The following is an 18685-nucleotide window of genomic DNA, read 5'->3' as shown; positions in this document are numbered from 1 at the left end:
ATCTATAGCTGCTAAATCGCAGCTTAACGAGAAATACCGGAAACCAAAATTAATATGCACCTTACATAAGAATAAAGACCCCCCCCCCACTCACCCACCACCCCAATAAATAAATAAATAAACAGTCAGATGAGTCATTATTCATATTTTGAAGGTGGGGAAATCATTTGCTCACATGTTAAAGGTTGGATACACCGGATTAAATACCTGTCAATGATTTAATGGATTAATGAATGTACATCAGTGCACAGAGGTCAAACTCATTGACTGTCTGAGGATCCATTCATGCATCTGTTTAGCAGCTTCTGTTCCTTCATCTTCCCGCTGTCATGGTGGTCAGGGACTGTTCCTGAGCTGCAGTCCTCCCTGCCTTGGCTTTTAGATGCAGAGATCATCTGGGATTAAGCTGCTGCTATAATCGCTCTTTCGATTGGCCGGAGTCACACAGGCATCTGGGCGAGGTCAGTCTTGATCTTCAGCTTCAGATCTAAATTACGACCTCCAGGCCGGAGAGCATGCATGGTGGAAAACGCCGGTTCCAAGTAGTGGGATTATTATGATGTGTGGTAGGATGAAGAAGTAGTGGACGGAAAAATATATGTTTGCATTTCTGCGAGTGATCCTGGTTCCCACATTGCATAACTGTCAGATATCTGGGTTAGAACAGTGGAGTTTGTTTTTAGGAATCTGTTGCGTAACTGTGCAAAGACAGACTGAGTCAGTCTGACAGTATAGTAAGGTATAGTAAGGAGTTACAGAGCACAAAAACATGATAGAATCACGCTTCTTTTTTGCCATCATGGACATACTGTACAGCACTGGTTCTCAAAATGAGGGCAGGCCCCCCTGGAGGGCATAGTGTCACTGCAGGGGGGGGGTGTGTGAATGAGCGGGGGGGGAATGTGAAGCTAAGTTGTATGAATATGATTTATGTAGGGATAATGGATTGCACAGTTTGCTGATGCTATAATGTTGACCTTTATTTCTCTCAAATTTAGCATGGATCCTTTTGTATTAGTTGCTTCACATCATTGTTAACGATTGTTAAAAATTGTTGGGTGGGGGGATGTGAACTTTTTTTTTTCAGCTTCTTAGGAGGGGCATGTCAGAAAAAGTTTGAGAGCCGCTCCTGTGCATTGATGAGAAGATGGCAAGCTCAGCTGTTAGTGAAACAGGTGGGTTTACTGCAGATGGAGGCATTTTTCAAACCCTTTTTATCCAAAATCAGGCCACCACTGTTCAGGATCCCTGCCAGGTTCAGTGTTACCCTCCGGCACCTTTACACACCGTTGTTCCGAAGGTTGTCAGATTGATTTTATACGTGAGTATTATCTCCTGCCAGCACACACTATATCACTCTATAACAACATCACCTGACCTCCTCTTTGGCTTTCCTCATAATAATCTTTGCCACTAGAGGGTTTGTCACCTGAGCATAAACATTTGTAGTTTCGGGGCACTGGCTGAAAGGCCTGCTGCTGTCGCTCTTCATGGGAGAACAGTCTCAAATTTCTAGGCTGGAGAGGGGCTGCTACACATTATGCTTCAACTTTTAAAAGCCTGGGTCTTCCCTCTTATTTTCTCTGGACTTTCCAGCTGATTCAGAGAAAAACTGCAACATCCTAACACTCCCAAAAGCAAAATTTGTAATTTTACGCACACCATTACTGAGGTTTATCATAATACAGTTCTCTTTTTTGTTCTGTAATATCTTAAAATGCTTTATCGTATTCCTCAGGATTAACATAGCGTGTGTGTGTGTGTGTGTGTGTGTGTGTGTGTGTGTGTGTGTGTGTGTGTTCATGTTTTGTGGCAGAGCTGAAAATACCCTCTCTCCATCTGTGGCCGGACAATCAAAAACATGACTCTGCTTTTCCTTCAGGGTGTCGGATCCTCTCATGACCTCCAGGGGGCGACAAAGCAGCGTGGGTGAATAATACCCCTGCGTGTGTCCACAGCCGCGTCAGAGTTACTGAGTAGAAATCGTGGAAAGCGCAATTTTGATATAAACTTGTAAATACTACAGAGGATCTCTCCAGACCCGCACCTCCGGCCCCGATGTTCTGACACATGCTGCGTCTGAGCCCCTTGCCCGGTGTCGTCGGTCCACACGAGTGGCTGCACGCCGTGTTGTAGTTTTACGCAGAGAAGCGGAGGGAAAATATTCGGGCATTAAAATGCTTTGCTGCAGGCGTGACACGTCGCCTCCGGGTCTTATCGATTCAGACCGCAGGTTTTCTCAGGGTGCTCAGCTCAGCTCAGCTCAGCTCAGCTCCGCACACACAGAGAGCAGCCTACCTGTCTGATGTGCGGGGGGGGGGGGGCAGGTAACTGAATCTGAGAGTCTGAAGGCACAGAGTCAAAACTACCATGAAATAAAAGAATTAGTATTTCCTCTCAGTATTAGAATAAACAGAGATTACACGTTCTGCACACTAGGGGGAGCTCATGACACAGTCAATAATCTCAACCCCCCCTTTTTTTTGAGGAGTGGTGGGTATTGGTGGGGGGGGGGGGGTAAATTCCTGAATTCTGGGTATGTATTTGGAGAGGGGTTGGTGGACACTGCTGCTGCTGCGTATGAGCTGTGTTAAATTGAAGACTGTGACCGACGTTGATTACAGGTGCTTCATTTCTATAATCTGATTACATTCAGTGCTGCCTACACACACACACACACACACACACACACACACACACACTCACACACACACTTTACACTTTGTAAACTTGGTTGTATTGCGTCCAGGTGCTGGTTAAATCATAACCATATGCTGCTTCCTCAGATTTCTAAGTGGACTCTGCACATGGTGAATTAAGGTGCACGACCTAGAAAGAAACCCACCCACCCACACACACACACACACACATACACACACACAGTCCTAACTACCATATAGATTGTCACAATGTGAGCCCAAAACACACAGTTTGCTCATGGGGTCAGTACTAAACGTGAGTGGTCATGTTTTTACAGTATAATCAGCATTTCTGATGGACTGTCATTTATCCAAAGCAGGCCTGAAACAGTGGGGGGAGGTTTTTGAGGGGGGCCACAGGGGAACAGAGGAGGAGAAGGGATGGGGGGGGCTTTAATCTGCAGGCCTGCTGTGAGCGGAGCTGCATTCATGCAACCAAAAAAAAAAAAAAGCGACTGAAAAAGCCTCACACTTTATATTTAAGAGTAAAATCTGCTGTCAGTGCAGAAACAAACATATGTGTTTATTTGTCTACTCACTGCTCACTGCTCATTTGCTTTGTAAACATCTATTAAAATAGTTCATTTAGGCTATCGGTCGCCAAACTATCATTTAAATTCAGAAAAAGAACCAGAAACATCCAGGAAAAGTAAACAGCCATGACCACAATGTAAATATGAAGACCAGGCTTCACTGTAATCATGAAAATAGAACAAACAGACAAAGCTGAGGGCTTTCCTGCAGAACAGAAAACAACCCTTAGATGTTTTACAGTGATGTTGTTTGGTAGTTTTGCCATATCTTGAAAGTTCTACAAACTTCGTCTGATTGAACTGAACCTCAAAAATGCCCGGTGGTCAGGTCTGTGATGAGATGACTTTTTGGTGGACGCACATTTTTCAGCTCAGGGTAAAGATTTATACTGATGGGGTTCTGGGGTGAGGAGGAGCTGGGTTGAGTTAGGACTTGAAGGTGAGGCCTGTGTGAGAGGTTAAACACGACACTGCAGAGTAAAGCCATCAATCTGAGTTCAGCAACCTGAGTTCAAAATGGCGATCAATCACCCTGATCAGAAACATCTTTAACATGAGGTGATTTCTCATCGTGGTCTCTCCTCCACTCCCAGTCGCACAGAGCCCGCTCTACTCCTTCTCTGGGCTTTTAGAGCAATTTGATAGTTTTCTCCTACTTCGAAAACCTCCCCAGCCCCCCCACCCCACCCCACCCCACCCCATTGCATTGTCGTCCATGTGGATTGAGTTTCAGAATAATATTATTCACATGGAGAGGATAAGAAGCGAGAAGGTCACACTCCTTTCATTTCCTCGCAGAAGGCAACGAGCACATCTTAGAGGGGTGGAAAACAAAAGGGTGCCACAGGGGAGATGGATGGCTGCTGTGTGTGTACTGAAAGCTGAGACAGAGCAGAAACATGCAAACACCTCTGCAGGGGCCACTCGCTCGTCCCGAAGGTGCTAACATCCGTATTCACATTCTTCCTTTCACACTTCTGTCGAAAACGTGATATGTTCTTTGAAGTCAGATGAAGGAGAGACTCGTGACTTATGGCGGCTGGAGTCATAATGTCTATCGGCTAACTATTTGGCTTTATGCATAATCAATTTTTATGAGCAAACAGATGCAAAAAGCAGCAGGATGAATGTGGATCTATAACTGTAGCTGGGGCCAAATATATTCTTCATTTGCAATTCAGAAATTTCAAATAAATTGAGATTACACAAAATAAACTGATTGTGAAGCTGACAGCCTGCAAGTAGATAATAAAACGATATTTGAATATCCTGCTGCAACAAATAATAACAATGATAACGCGGAGGGGACAGCAGGGGTCTGTCATCTGAGGGATTACATTGATTAACTGGATTAGGTTCAAGATGAAAAGTACAAGACTAATTCCAAATCAAACTGTTTTGCAGCATGGACGTATAATTACATTCTCATAACATTTATTTGACCAGGTGGGTCAGCTAAGAGGAAATTCTTATTTACAGTGATGGTCCGACACAAGCTGCAGCAAAGTCAACAGATACGCTGTAGAACAGCAGGTAGTGACAACTTTCCCAGTGATCAGATTTAATACGGAACAGAGTGGAAGCGCTCTGCTGGAGCAATGTGCCTCCTATCTTTCCCCACAATCAAGCGGCGTACACAGGTGAAAAATAATCTTAGCTGGCTGCTCGGTGGATTTGCTCCGAAATATTGGGCCCATTTCGATCAAATTGTCTGCAAGTCATCTCAGGGAGGAAATCCGGCACCTGAAGCAGAGAGAGAGAGAGAGAGAGGGAGCGGCACAGAAATGACAATCTCAAATCTGACTTTCCATCTTCAAGCTACTGCTGCCGAGGAAAATCAAAGCAATACTGCAAATTCAAAAAGAAGGATTTAATCAGTCAGCAGCCCCCCCCCCCCCAAAAAGATCTAATTTTACACGTTAAAGGGGTATTCCACCATTTTTACACATGGAGCCCAGTTGACTTGTCACAAGGAGGTGGTATGCTGGAAACCAACTGATTCATATGTCGGCAGACCACACTGGAAGTGATGCTAGCTGTTCCTAATGATGATACCGGAGTACAAGCTGAGAAGACACGATAATCAGTCAAATATAGGGATAGTGGTGCACACTTTCAGTCTTTTCTGAAATTCACCTTCTTTGTTTCACTTGGTTGCTCACACAAAAACAAACAGTTGTGTAAAGAATTAAAAAGAGAGAGAGAGGGAGAGAGAGAGAGAGAGAGGGAGCTTGAGAGAGAAGTTCAAACCCTGCTCATTTCCTCATCTCTGTGCCAGTGAGCAGTCTCCGAAAGGTACAGAAATTGTCCGCGCTCATGAATTTTAACAGAAACATGTCAGGCAAGTTGGTTCCAGGTGCTGTTTGACCATCTGACAGGCATTTCAGTGGGAGCACACTGACACATATAAATATATGTGAATATATGTAAATATATATATAGAACAACCCTACGTGACCCTGATGCTGAAGTCCACAGCTTTACCTCGATTCAGTTTTGAGATCGAAACTTTTTAACAGAAAAGCAGCATTACTAAAACGGAGATGTGGACTTTGAAGAAGTGGGCATTTCGGAGACAGGCTGGATCCAGTGAGTCTGACTCATACTAGGAGCTAAAAATCCAGGACATGTCGGCCTCAGCTGTTTCAAATTTGATCTTTTTTTTTTTTTTTTTTTTTTCTTTGTCTCTTGTGAGTCCCCCAACTTTCTGGGAGTGAAACACCATCGCTGGAGTACGTTGTTAACAATACACATTTGATGCAGGATCACACTTTGACTCTCCGCTCTGTTTACTGCTCCAGACAGGGTGAAACCATGTAAAATTTAAACCCCTCGGCCCCCTCCCCCGCCCCTGCCCTTGCTGTCAAACACAGATGTACCTGTCCCACTGGTTAACCCCCATCCACCCACACACACCCACACACACATACCCTCTCTCCACAGTTGAGTGCACACAGGAATGAAAGGGGAATGACACAATCCACCGCATGCTAAAACCTGGCGGGCCTGGTCCACAGCAGCCCTAATGAATGGCCATTCAGATACACAGACAAAGCTCAGGCTAGATTTGTACTCTACGGTGGGGTCAGGGGTCACACATAGCAGAGACCAGAGGCGAACGCCTGTCTCTCTCTTTCAAACACCGAACCACCCTGACACAGAGACTCATACAAACCAAAACACACTGTGGGATTAAAGGAAAAACATGCTTACAGGAACAGTTGTTACTCATTGTTATTTTATCTCAACTTGTGCAGGTTTGTACTTTGAGGGCCACACGAGAGCAACAGCGCAAGGGGAATGAGTCAGTAACACAGAGATAATCAAAGAACATTAATCAATGAATCTAAACACTTCTCAAAGCCCTGGCAGCTTAGCCTGGCTATGGTAGCTTTGGAGATAGGAGGAGAAAGAAAAAAGAGTGTGTGTGTGTGTGTGTGTGAGAGAGAGAGAGAGAGAGAGAGAGAGAGACACACACACAGAGAGTTTAAGCTTATGCTGTGCTATAAGCTGCTCTCAGCCCAAGGCACAGGAGAAGAAAAGAACATCTCCTCATGATTAAAAGGGCTGAGGACCAGGAAGGGAAACATAGGAGAGGACAAGCTCCGAACCCTTGGGGGTAAAGGCTCTCTGGAGAAACAGAAGGCAAAAGGAAAGGCTGTGAGATGCCAAAGCTTGGAAACGTAGGGGGAGTGAGATTCATTTCTCACCCTTGCAGTCTCCTGTTTCTCTCTCATTATTTAAAATGGGGCGACGGGATAGATGAGAGGCATGTTTGCAACAAAAGCCACCAACAAGACAGAAAAAAAAAATACCCCCCTTTAGATATTTTACTTCCACATTTCTGCTATGATCTTTGAGGGCTTATCTAACCACAGATAAAAACAAGACGACCAAGAATCATTTATTTTGTTGTAATCTACGCGCGCTGATGTAAAACTCAATTAGAGAATAAAGGTTTGAGCAAATCCAGAGATAATAGTGTGCCTTGGCGATGGTGGAGCTGCTTTGTTGTGAGCCTCATATTTGCTTTGAATTCAGGACAGAAGTCACCAGGGTCACCGGGACAGGACAGCCTCTCAAAAGACCAGAGACAGGTAAAATATATGGGCTGCACTTTCAGGTCAGATAAGGACTTCCGGTGGCGTCTACATGATGACATCCTCATGTCTTTGTGCAGTTTTCAGTTTTGTTCCACTTGAAATAAAATGACTTAGAGGAGACTCTGAAAATCTGAAATGTTAATAAGCTGAAAATTGAGTCGTTGATGGTAAACACTGCTGTGCATCTTTATTATGAGTACTGGATACAGATTAGCCTACACACAGGACAGTAATCAAAACATACGTTTATCTATTCATCATTTTAAAGTTGCTCTTATTGAAATCTTCAATATGAAGACCACTTTTCCCACAATCTTTAAAGGAATCTCTCAGACTCTTGCATGACAATACCAGAGTTTCTGACCTAAAACTATGTTAGAAAAGAGAATGGAGGACTTGGATATCGCAGACATTTTGACCACATTTGGTCTTTTTCAAATGGTAGCCACAAAACCTTTGGTGTGCATGAAGGGGATTGGAATTTTTCTTATCCATCACATTTGAGTGGACATTAAATGTGTGTAAACTGCACTTTGAACCTCTTAAAACCTTACAAAATTATCACACATGATAGAAATGCAATATAAACATCCAAAGGAGCGATTAGCAAAAATCTGAACAAAAAAAAAAATATATATAAATCTTCAGCTGAACAATAAATCAAAAAACATTACATATCACATAGCACAAAGAATATATATTTTTTCACTATGACACAAGAGGGAACCATTTAGGAAAAACAATAGTATGCATTTTATATCCAACATAGTTGTTTTGGCTCCATTTTCCTGATGCACTGCAGGTCTGTGAAGCTACCTGGGAAAATTACACACCACCCAAATGTCAAAAAGGCTGGTATTATCCTTGAAGAGATGCAAGGTCTTTGAGAAATACTTTGACATTTTGAACTCTAGTCCATTATTCCTCTTCAACAAGCACATGTAATAATGTGGGAGAGGGGGGTGGGGGGAACACTCTGCTAATCAAACAGGAGCTCAACAATGTCGTTAGCATTCCACCCTGAAACCAATAGATACTGCTGGCCACAAGCTAGCCTGTTAGCTGTGTCTTGTTTGAAATGCAAAATGTTAAGAAACCAATTCTGCGCAGCTCGATGGACAGATCAGAAACATTTTTACCGACTGCACAACAAGCATCTGACGGAGGACTTCAAAATGTCAAAGTAACCCTTTAAGGTACATTATATGACACAAAATTTCTGTTATAAAAATTGTCATTAAAGTCCACAAATACGACTGAATGGCACTGGAAGATGGAGAATACTGAATTAAAAATTGTATCAGTTATATCAAGAAAAACAAGTTCGACGCCAGATTGCTTCCTCAGTAATTTCTAACAAAGAAAACCAATTCTACAGTGTTGTCTGGTCTCTGAGTCCACTTGGTCCTTTTTCAGTCTGATTATAATAAAACTGAGCTGCCAGCAGAAACACGGGCAGTGGAAATAACCAACCAGACTCCAACAGAAACACATGGAGTTACTGAAGATTACAATTCACTCTGAAATGCCAAAAGTGCTGATATGTCTGTGTCTCTCCTCTCTTCACAGATTGCGGAGCTGCTGAGGGAAGAGACAGACTGAGGAAGATGAGAGAAGCATGATTAGGACGAGTACAGCACTCTCCAAAAGTCTGCGTTACACATCACACCTGAGTTAAGAGGAGGTAATGTTGAAATCAAACAGGAAAAAAAGGAAAATCCAACATTAAAATGTTCAGTTTTGATATGAAAGGTGCCCATTTAGTAATGAAATCCAGATGGATTTAATGCAAGACACCCAGGGTGAAAGCACTTCTCATTCATAATTACATAACAATATGAAAACTGAGTCCATGGATTGGCACTGGCATTTCTTTTAGTCTCCTTTGGTGAAGCGACGTTTTATTGGGTCAACAACCCGTCAACTTGCCAGTTTTCAAAATGACATGATACTACAGAAACTACGTAAACTGTGATCTGTCTCTCCTCTTGATTTAGCACATTTAACCTCTGGTAGATATAAAAAAAATTAGCTTCATTCCCTGGTCACTGCGGGTGACAGGGACTCGCCACTCTCCAGATGACTTTCTCTCATCCTCACGGGAAAGTCATCTGTAGCTGCTGATTTTTTTTATCTTTTCCCCCCCCCCCGGTCATGAATAAAATTCTGCCAATCTCTCTTGGAGTCCGTGTTCAAAGTGGTTCACAGGAGAGGATCCAGAGTGCTCTCAGTACATGGCTGCACCTGTGTGCTGGTGTGCACGTCTTGGTCAGCAGACAGGTGAGCTAGAAGGTCACAGTTGCAGTGCTCTTGTTCCGAAAGGTCATTGTCTGGATGCTGGAAAGGATTTTCCTCTGATGCCCGGCCAAAGTCACTCCCATGTGCAGAAGATCCCTGAATACAGATGAAAAAAAAAATCAATAATTAGACAATAAGAACAGAAAAAATGAAGGATGTGATTTGATGGATATAAAAGTAACATTTCACTCATCAAATTTGTGCTCTCTGGGCTTCCATAGGCTTTCACACTTAAACTGAAGCTGAACTTCAGTTTGCAACTGTCACTACTAAAGGCAAAGCTAGCTCTCTGACCTTGTGGCCAGGAGGTGTGATTTGAACAGTGAAAATGTTCCTCCAGAGATAAATATCAGTTTAGACAGGAAAGCTTGCAATGGGAACTGACTGTGTGGTGATCTGGGCCAGCTGGTCCACTGAGTTGAAGCCAGCCTGCAGGAAGCTGTCTTCATAACGCTCCATCTTGATGGCCCTCAGCCATTCCCCCACTGAAGCACACGACGAGAGGGCTAAAGGTGCGCGCTGGTCCAGCAGGGGGTAGGACGGCCTGGGGGACAGAGTTGAGAAACAAAGGAGGGACTTACACACACTGTCACCAAAAAAAGAAAGCTTTGAGGGGCTTATACAGGCTACATATCCTGCAGCCACATTCCAGCTGACACTCAGAGGTATAATCTGACGCTGAGTGACTGACAGTGACAAACAATGGGATTTGTCAGGGGTGGAGCGTCCGCTGCCGTATGCAACCGGCCGACAGGCAGAATGCGGAGGAAGGGAAATGGGCACAGCAAGTGGCTGACAGGTCACAGCAGGACATTAAGGTGGTACATAAGATTGGGCGGCAGGAGGGTAATGTCTGTCCTGTGACTGTCACGGCTCTAAATGGTCACCCAGAAAGAGGCATTAGGAGAAGAAAGACCTCAGCTCATTCTTAAGATGTACATTTACTGTCACTGTGACCTTATTGTCTGTCAATCACCCAAACACAAATAACACTGCACTCTCACCCAGCTCCTTCTTGAGCAACTATTTTCAGTGATGCAGGATTGCGGATCAGCTTGTCCAGGGCGCTGACTAGGTCCGTGAAGCGAGGACGTGCTGAGCGGTCCTTCTGCCAGCAGTCCAACATGAGCTGGTGCAGATGGGTGGGGCAGTCAGGGGGTGGGGGCAGCCGGTAGTCCTGCTCTATGGCATTGATTACCTGATGGAAAGAAAAAAAAAAATAAAACCAATTCATTAGCTGAATGGTATTTAAATCAATATTGGTGCTTCAAGGACTAAAAGATTAGCAAAGGTACAAACAAGAAGAAAACACAAACGTTACAGAAGAGGAAAGAGGCAGAAAATCCTCATCTGAATCTCATGATTCAGCTACTATCCTAACACCAAGACTTAGGATGCATTGATTGTATGAAAAGTATTTCTTTTAGAATGCAAATGTAAAAGTTATTACACAAAATTTTAATTTGGAAAATCTTTGCTTTGTGCTGTGCCTGACAAAACCTTAAAAATCACTGTCAAGAACTGCGCAACATGACTTTTTGTGTAGACTTACATCCTGGTTGCTCATGTCCCAGTAGGGTCTTTCTCCAAAAGACATGACCTCCCACATGACAATGCCATAGCTCCACACATCTGAGGCTGAGGTAAACTTTCTGAAGGCTATTGCCTCCGGTGCTGTCCAGCGGATTGGGATTTTTCCTCCCTGCACAGAAAAGAAAACAGTCAACACTGCAAGACTTCACAGACACATGGTCAGACAGGGCTCTGCCAAGGAACATGAAGGGGGTGAAATAACAACTTTAAGTTAACACCTCAAAATAATAAACTGTTACTACTGTAAGATAATATTTCAACATTAAATGTGTGAAAAGTGTGTTTTTATTGAATCTGACAATACGAGTAGATTCAAGTTCAAAACATAATGAAAAAGAAACTGCAGAAACTATATCATGCCATGATCAATAGCATGTTGGTCTATTTGTGAAATCAATGTCCTGATCTCCCATTCATGTGCTGGAGTTTGAATATGAAAGTTTTAGATTCATTTTCATTCATATCCTGCAGGCAAATACACTGCAGATGAATTTAATGAAGAGCTTCTCGGGCGATAACTGAGGAGGATTGTCATCTCACCAGAGAGCTGGTGTAGGTCGGGTCAGACGAGTTCTCCTGCAGGAAGCGTGACAAGCCGAAGTCAGACACCTTGCACACCAGGTTACTGTTGATCAGGATGTTGCGGGCAGCCAGGTCTCTGTGGACGTAGCTCATCTCTGCCAGGTACTTCATGCCGGAGGCAATGCCGCGCAGCATACCCACCAGCTGGATGGGCGTGAACTGGCTGTCGTTCAGCTACGGAGGAGAAAAACACTTGAGCTGGAGAGTGAGGAAATTGGTTGTGTGTTTTTAGTGTGTGCTCTCGATCTCACACTGACCCGCAGGAAAGAGTCCAGAGCGCCGTTCTCCATAAACTCTGTGAGGATCATGACGGGGCAGCTGGCCGTGATGATCCCCTCCAGGTGGATGATGTTGGGGTGCTGGAACTGGCCCATGATGGACGCCTCAGACAGGAAGTCCCGTCTCTGCTTCTCAGTGTAGCCTCCCTTTAGTGTCTTTATTGCTACGTAGTTTTCTTTTTTCCCTGGGATCCTCAGCCGGCCTCGACACACCTCCCCAAACTCTCCTGCAGCGCACAGACACACAAACACATATTAGAGCTGTTTTCTTTAGCAGGTGTTCACCACATTAGGAGGATGACTATTAGCTTCAGCAAATCTACAGCTTGCTTGCAGCTAGTAGTGCCCTTTAGTTAGAATGAGGGCTACAAATATTGCCAACATATTTATCAGTTAATTGGTTTATTTACACGCATATATTGAATTTTGTCTGATAAAGACAACAGACAGTGGTTTTAAATGTCACAGAATCTATTTAACTTAGTAAATTACATTTATTCTTAATAATGTTATTGTGCAAGAAGACAATCTGCAGGGCTACAAAAAAAAAAAACATTCAGTCTGTGAGTCCACAGACATAGATGACCGGTACAAAGTTCACTCCTTTATGAATACTGGGAAAAGCATACGGCTGGGGCTTACCAGCACCAATAACCTCCTCAATCTTGACAAAGGAAACATCGATTTCCTTGGCAAATTCTCGCACCGCCTCGTTTGGGTCCTCATAGGTGAAGGGGTCGATATAAACCTTGACCCCTGCGAGAGAAAGACAAACAGAGTCGTGGGAAAGGAAAAGAAGATATGTTTAGAGAACTATGAGCAGCAACAAGGCCGTCGCATTAAGTATGATTTTCTAGTATGATGTGAATGAGTTGGAAATCACTGCAGAGGTTTAGTGTGCGTGTCCTTGATCTGTTACCTTGGCCAACAAGGTACTGGCTGTTTTTGTCGCTCAGTTCTGGATCCTTTATTCGGCTGTGTCTGCTGCAGACAGAATGAGATCGGGATAAATAAAGATTAGGATGGGAGTGCAGTTATCTGAAAAATGAGTGTTTGACTTAATTTTTTTTTTTTTTTTTTTTGCCAAGCATTGCTAATGCTTTTGCAATGTGAAGCCAATCAATGCTGTGACAATGTAACTGTTCAGATACAAAGACAATAAAAAGATGTTTTGCTGAATGCAATATAATCACTAGAAGATCCAAAAATCAAAAAACATTGTGTGATTATTTTCATTTGATGATAAAAATTCTAGGATGGAAGCAAGCATAGGAAAATATGATCATTTATCGATCCCCTTTGAGGATACTCAGGGCCCCGTGTGCAGAGAGGTCAGAGTTCAGTTCAGCCATAGACCAATACCCTCTAGTTGACAGAGATCCAGAGTCCTGAAGGACACTCTGTTACAAAAACATCACCATCATTTTATTATTTTTTGACAAAAACAAACAAACAAAAAAAACCTCTGCCTTGTTGTGAAAATGATTTTGTTAGCCTTAAACAACCCACAGTCATCTCAAAAGCACAATGTGTGATGGCTTGTGGAAATGACGAATACCTCAGCCAACGCCTATGGTTCTGCTCTTTGACACAAGTGGCTCCATTATAATTCTGCTGGCAAAAGCTCATCCCTGCAAGACTGTAAGAGCCCTGTAGCTACTGGATCCCTGCCTTCCTCCATTTCTCTCCCTCTCCCACCTCATAAGCCTAAAATAGCAATAATGCACCACCCTCAGTTCGCGGCAGATTCAGGCCTCAGCCACTGGTTTGTGTGTTTTAAGTGTGTGTGTAACTGTATGTGTGTGTGTGTGTGTGTGTGTCACAAGGTCACAGCTATTGTTCTCTTGTCCTGTGGAAACAGGGTTGGGACGCCTGCATCCTGTCTCTCCCTGCCCTCTACCTCTATCGTCATCTCTCTCAATCTGTCTCTCTCTCTCTCTCTCACACACACACACACACACACACAAAAACACAAACACGCACACGCTCACACTCTCTCTTTTTCTCCCTCTGATGGCATCCAACACTATTTACTCAAACAATGAAGCCTAAGGAAAATGTTCTAATGAGCAGGATAACTTTTAGCTGTGCAAGCAAAAGACATCATGAGCATTGCTTTGTGTTTGAACCGCCTCACAGAGAAAAAAATGGTGTGGGTAACAGAGTGCAAATCCACTGTTGATAAGATATGATTTGTATAAACAAGAGAACAAAGTGGTGTAAAACTGTAAAATTGGGGTCGTGGTTGTTATTGGTTTTCGATTTCCCCATTTTTTTTCTCCCATTTCCTGTTATTCTACCAGCTTTTTTTCTTCTTTTCTTTTTTTTTTTTGTGCTTCTTTCCCCTTCCCTTGTTCTCACCGTATGCAGTAAGCAATCACAAAGACGAAAGTGACAAGCGCCAGCATCCCAACAGCGATAAGGATGCCAGGTATCAAGAACTGGGAGGCAGAGTCATGTCCTGAGACAAACAAGAGAGACAGAGAGAAGAGAAAAGAAAACACAGAGTTAGAGTAATGTAAGAACAGAAATCTCGACAGGAAGTTTACACTGGTTGTAAAAAAAAAAAAAAGGAATGAGACAGAAAGAAAGAACATGACAGGAATTTATAATCTTAGGCTCAACACAAGGACACAGCCAATAGATTCATAACAAGAAACTGTGCAGAAAAGAATTTGGAAAACAAAACTCAAGTAACATGTAAAATGAAAAAAAGGTGTGGAAGTCTGTCTTCAAGACTTAATGGGGCTTTTCTCACCATCGGGCAGGGTGCGGAAGGTGTTTGCAGGGCCGAAACTGCCATACCCAGCCATGGTGCGTGCCCGAACCTGCACCTCATACTGAGTGGCCCTGCGGAGGTCTGTCAGCACAGCCTGGTTTTTGTTACTCTCTGTGTAGTGGCACGGATCCTCACTACGCCGCTCCTTAATGAAAACGTGAAAACAGACTTAGCCGGACAGGAAGTGAGCGCAAAACAGGAATATATGAAGAAGCGTCAAAAATCATGGTAAAAAAAATAAAACCAAAAAAACATAAACTCAAAGCCACTAGAGGGTCATGTATAGGAATTCAAACATCCACAGTTATAACTGCATATTGTTGATGTGAAGTTTATTCAAACTGATCTAACCTCATGTTAATTAATATGTTGGAGGTTCACATATATTTTGAAATTGATTTCATTCACATGAAATCACCTTGTGTCTCAGCTGTTAAATGAAAAAAAACACTGAAACAAAGTCTTTTTCTCAGAAATTAGATGACCATGTTTCAGCTGATACGCTGCGATATTTCATTAACATTAACATTCATATCTGAAGCGTCCTTGTTTGGCTAGATGGTCTGCAGGTTACAGGACATTTTGGTTTTAGTTCACTTTACCTGCATGTTTTGGGACTGTGTGAGGAAACTCACATTACTTACTGCCACCACCCGTTTACTACATCTTCATCGTGGGAGGGTGTTTTCTAATCCTGAGCCATAGCATGCATGAAAAGAAAATGATGAACTCTGAACAGCTGCACAGTTGAGAGGTGTGGTCTGGCAGCTCTCACCTTCTCACAGTAGCGCAGCTGATACTGCAGGATGGTGTAGTGCTGCTGAGCTGGGACTGACCAGTGCAGTGTCAGGCTGCTCTCTGTGGAGTTGCTCTTGTGAATCACAGGAACCAGTGATGGCACTGCACAGATGGCAGAAGAATTATAAATACCACACAATATTTGACTATTTATACCTTTCCCCCTCTTCCTCTCCACCTCTTACCGTCATGGCTGGTGGTGATGTTGACACTGTCGCTGGCAGGGTCCTTGCCACTGAGCTGAGACACGCCGTTGAGCGCCTGGATAGTGAAGGTGTACGTGGTGTGCGGCAGCAGGCCCCAGGCCTCCACCCGACGACCCAGCAGGCCATGCTGCTCTGGCCGGTAGCTGACGCTGTCTCCGCAGGGGAGGCACGGCCCCTTGGGTGACCTGCACACAGTGCAGCGGACAGCGTAGCTGAGGTCTGTTCTGCCGCCGTTGTCCAGAGGTTCGTTCCACTCCAGACTGAGCGTGGTGTCGTTGATCTTGGTGCTGATGCTACGCGGCGCCGAAGGAGGTTCTACAAGTGACGGGGGAAAAAAAGCCAAAAATAAAAAGCTATTCACTTAGTTATAAATACTGGAAATGAAAAGAATATTTGTCCTTCAAGCTCCTTTAGTAGCAAAATCCATCTGCTTGAAGGAATAGTTTCAGTAAATACACTTATTCATATTAACATACAGAGATGAGAGAGTGACCTCCTCTACCTACAATTCTAAAGGTAGAGAATAAGCTTATTTCTCAAAATGTCAAACTACGCCTTTTAATGTCGTGACAGCAGCATAGATGGCAGGTGTTGCAATTTTCTGAATTTATTAAACTGACTCAGTGGAGTCATTACAGCAACATTACATATGATAATTTTTCAGGTTTTAAATGCCTTCAGAAAACACCAATATTCATCCTCTTGAATACTGCCGCGTTATCCGGTCAAAAATGTCATCATATTGGATTTTCCAGTTGTCGCATACCCCTGATGCAATCACAGTGTAGAAAATTTTCTATCAAATCAAATTATAATCTCTTCTGTGTCATTTGACTGCTGCTTCACCTTCCCATGACCCACACAGACCATTTATTCATGTTCTCCCATATACGCTGAGGACATTTTACTCTGCACATGTAGTCACGAAGCAGAACAGTGCTCCTGCAGTGGCTTTGCGTCACAACAGGAGCATATGTGTTGCAGCATTGAACAGTTTGTCTGAAACTGGCTTATAATGATCACTGTCTGAAAATTGTAAGAAGATAGCTATTGCCTCAAGCCATGCGAAACTTAACAGTTATACCACTCAGCCACTGTGAATAAGTTTCTGTTCCTGCCAGGGAGACAGAGCTTTGTCAGTGAGCCTGCAGCTAACTTAAGTGCTAATAAGTGCTCTCATTGAAACCCAAGTGGGGCAACATCACAGACAATCTGAGTGCACATGAATTCTGAATTCAACATTTGGGAATGGGGATTTTTAGAGGTGATGCATTTTATGACTTAACAATCAGAATCCACTTTATTAAAATCACCGCGGCTGTCATGGCAATGTAAAAACACTTACTTTCAGGGGAAAATGGACGCATGATTTACAGATGGCACGGTTGGTTTGCAATTTTGCATACAAATTGAAAATGTAAGTGACGTGCACAACTGCAGACAATCCAGTACAAAAACAGAATATGTAATAGAAATGGCCTAATTAAGTGATTAATAATTAAGATAAAGCCTTTGTAATTAAAGTTATCAGCAATAATAAAATTGGTGGATGTAAATTCTAGTTGGCATTGATATCATACCTGCGGAGAACAGAAAATGTCAACAGCCCAGTGCTGAGTTTCACATTGTTTCACTTCCTCTTTAGGGCCATTTCAATAGAATACGGCAAATTATAAAGTCCCTCTCATTCACACGTCTAACATGTAGCTTAATTGAAATTCCTGAATCCACATGGAGGTGTCACTCGGGACCATCGGTGCCTATTTCACTTTAGAGAGAAATCCCTACCCCCAACAACCTGTCACAAAAGACATGCATCTCAATACCCAGCTCTGGGAGAAAGGCCACAAAGCAGATTAGAGGAGCCAGGCTAATGACAGCAGAGGAGAAGAGAAACAGGACCAGAGATGGTGAAAAAAAGTGAAGATGAACAGGGGAAGGTAAAGAGTGAGAACAAACGAGTGGATGCTTGTGTTGCTTAGCACCCTCCATATTTGCATGTGGATTCGTGCACAAGTATTGTTGTATGCATACTTACTAGTGCATGGGGTGTCGGGAGAGTCAGACTCTGCTCGTAGGTATCCAGAGCGACATGCGCACACTGACGCCCCCCTGATGGTGGCGTGGCTGAATCCTGGACAGCCGCTGCACTGTCCCTCTGTGCCCGACTTGAATTGACCCACAGGACAGGCTGGGAGGAGACAACAAATTACAGCAAATTATCCACAACACTGAACAAAATCTTCACATCCACTGTGTCCCAGACAGACCTGGGTCAAACTGAATTTGACTGTTTTTCCAGGGGACCTAGGTGCCAGATGGCTGCAGATTGACAGACAGACAGAACCATGTAATGAGGGCTCTTAACCGAAGACAATCACAGTAATAAATCTATAGTAATAGTCTATTCAGTGAATACACACTATTGACATTCTGCTTCTCATTGAATTTACCTGATTATAATAACAAGACTAAACATGTGGGAGTCCTCACAAAGAACTGCCTTTGCTTATTGATCCAAATGTCTCCTCACTAAAACCAAAAACAGTACTGTGGTGCTCCAGATATAAGGAAATAGTGGACTGTGTCTCAACTAGTGATGGAAGTGATGATTAATCGATGAGTTGACTGAGAAGTAGGACAGGGCGGTAATGATTCTGTCTTCCAACGACTATGAAAACAAGATAATCGAGATAAAACGATTATTGTGCCACATTCTGTTTTGCAACAAATTAAATCCTGTTAAGAACGTACGAAGGAATGCATCATCTTGAGCATTTTGCCAGTTCAGAGACTTTCTATATATAGTTGGGAGA

General features: G+C 43.3%; 1 protein-coding gene across 1 annotated transcript in view; it reads right to left on the bottom strand.

Moving 5' to 3' along the window:
• Window positions 1-7500: 7500 nt before the first annotated feature.
• The window catches only part of LOC139607700 (ephrin type-B receptor 4a-like), a 36943-nt gene continuing 25758 nt past the window's right edge, over window positions 7501-18685 (bottom strand). The window contains exons 6-18 of the mRNA XM_071460818.1: window positions 17908-18060; window positions 15849-16184; window positions 15641-15765; window positions 14845-15010; window positions 14448-14547; window positions 13006-13070; window positions 12729-12842; window positions 12066-12313; window positions 11767-11982; window positions 11186-11335; window positions 10638-10831; window positions 10019-10177; window positions 7501-9729 (exon numbers count right to left, since the gene is read on the bottom strand). Coding sequence (XP_071316919.1) covers window positions 9621-9729; window positions 10019-10177; window positions 10638-10831; window positions 11186-11335; window positions 11767-11982; window positions 12066-12313; window positions 12729-12842; window positions 13006-13070; window positions 14448-14547; window positions 14845-15010; window positions 15641-15765; window positions 15849-16184; window positions 17908-18060 — 2135 coding nt within the window. The 3' untranslated portion in view covers window positions 7501-9620. The remainder of the gene's footprint in view (window positions 9730-10018; window positions 10178-10637; window positions 10832-11185; window positions 11336-11766; window positions 11983-12065; window positions 12314-12728; window positions 12843-13005; window positions 13071-14447; window positions 14548-14844; window positions 15011-15640; window positions 15766-15848; window positions 16185-17907; window positions 18061-18685) is intronic.

The sequence above is a fragment of the Trachinotus anak genome, unplaced genomic scaffold, assembly GCF_046630095.1.
Source record: "Trachinotus anak isolate AG129_WGS33_773 ecotype Australia unplaced genomic scaffold, CSIRO_AGI_Tana_v1 ptg000024l, whole genome shotgun sequence".
Lineage (NCBI taxonomy): Eukaryota > Metazoa > Chordata > Actinopteri > Carangiformes > Carangidae > Trachinotus > Trachinotus anak.
This window is presented reverse-complemented; position numbering and strand designations above follow the sequence as displayed.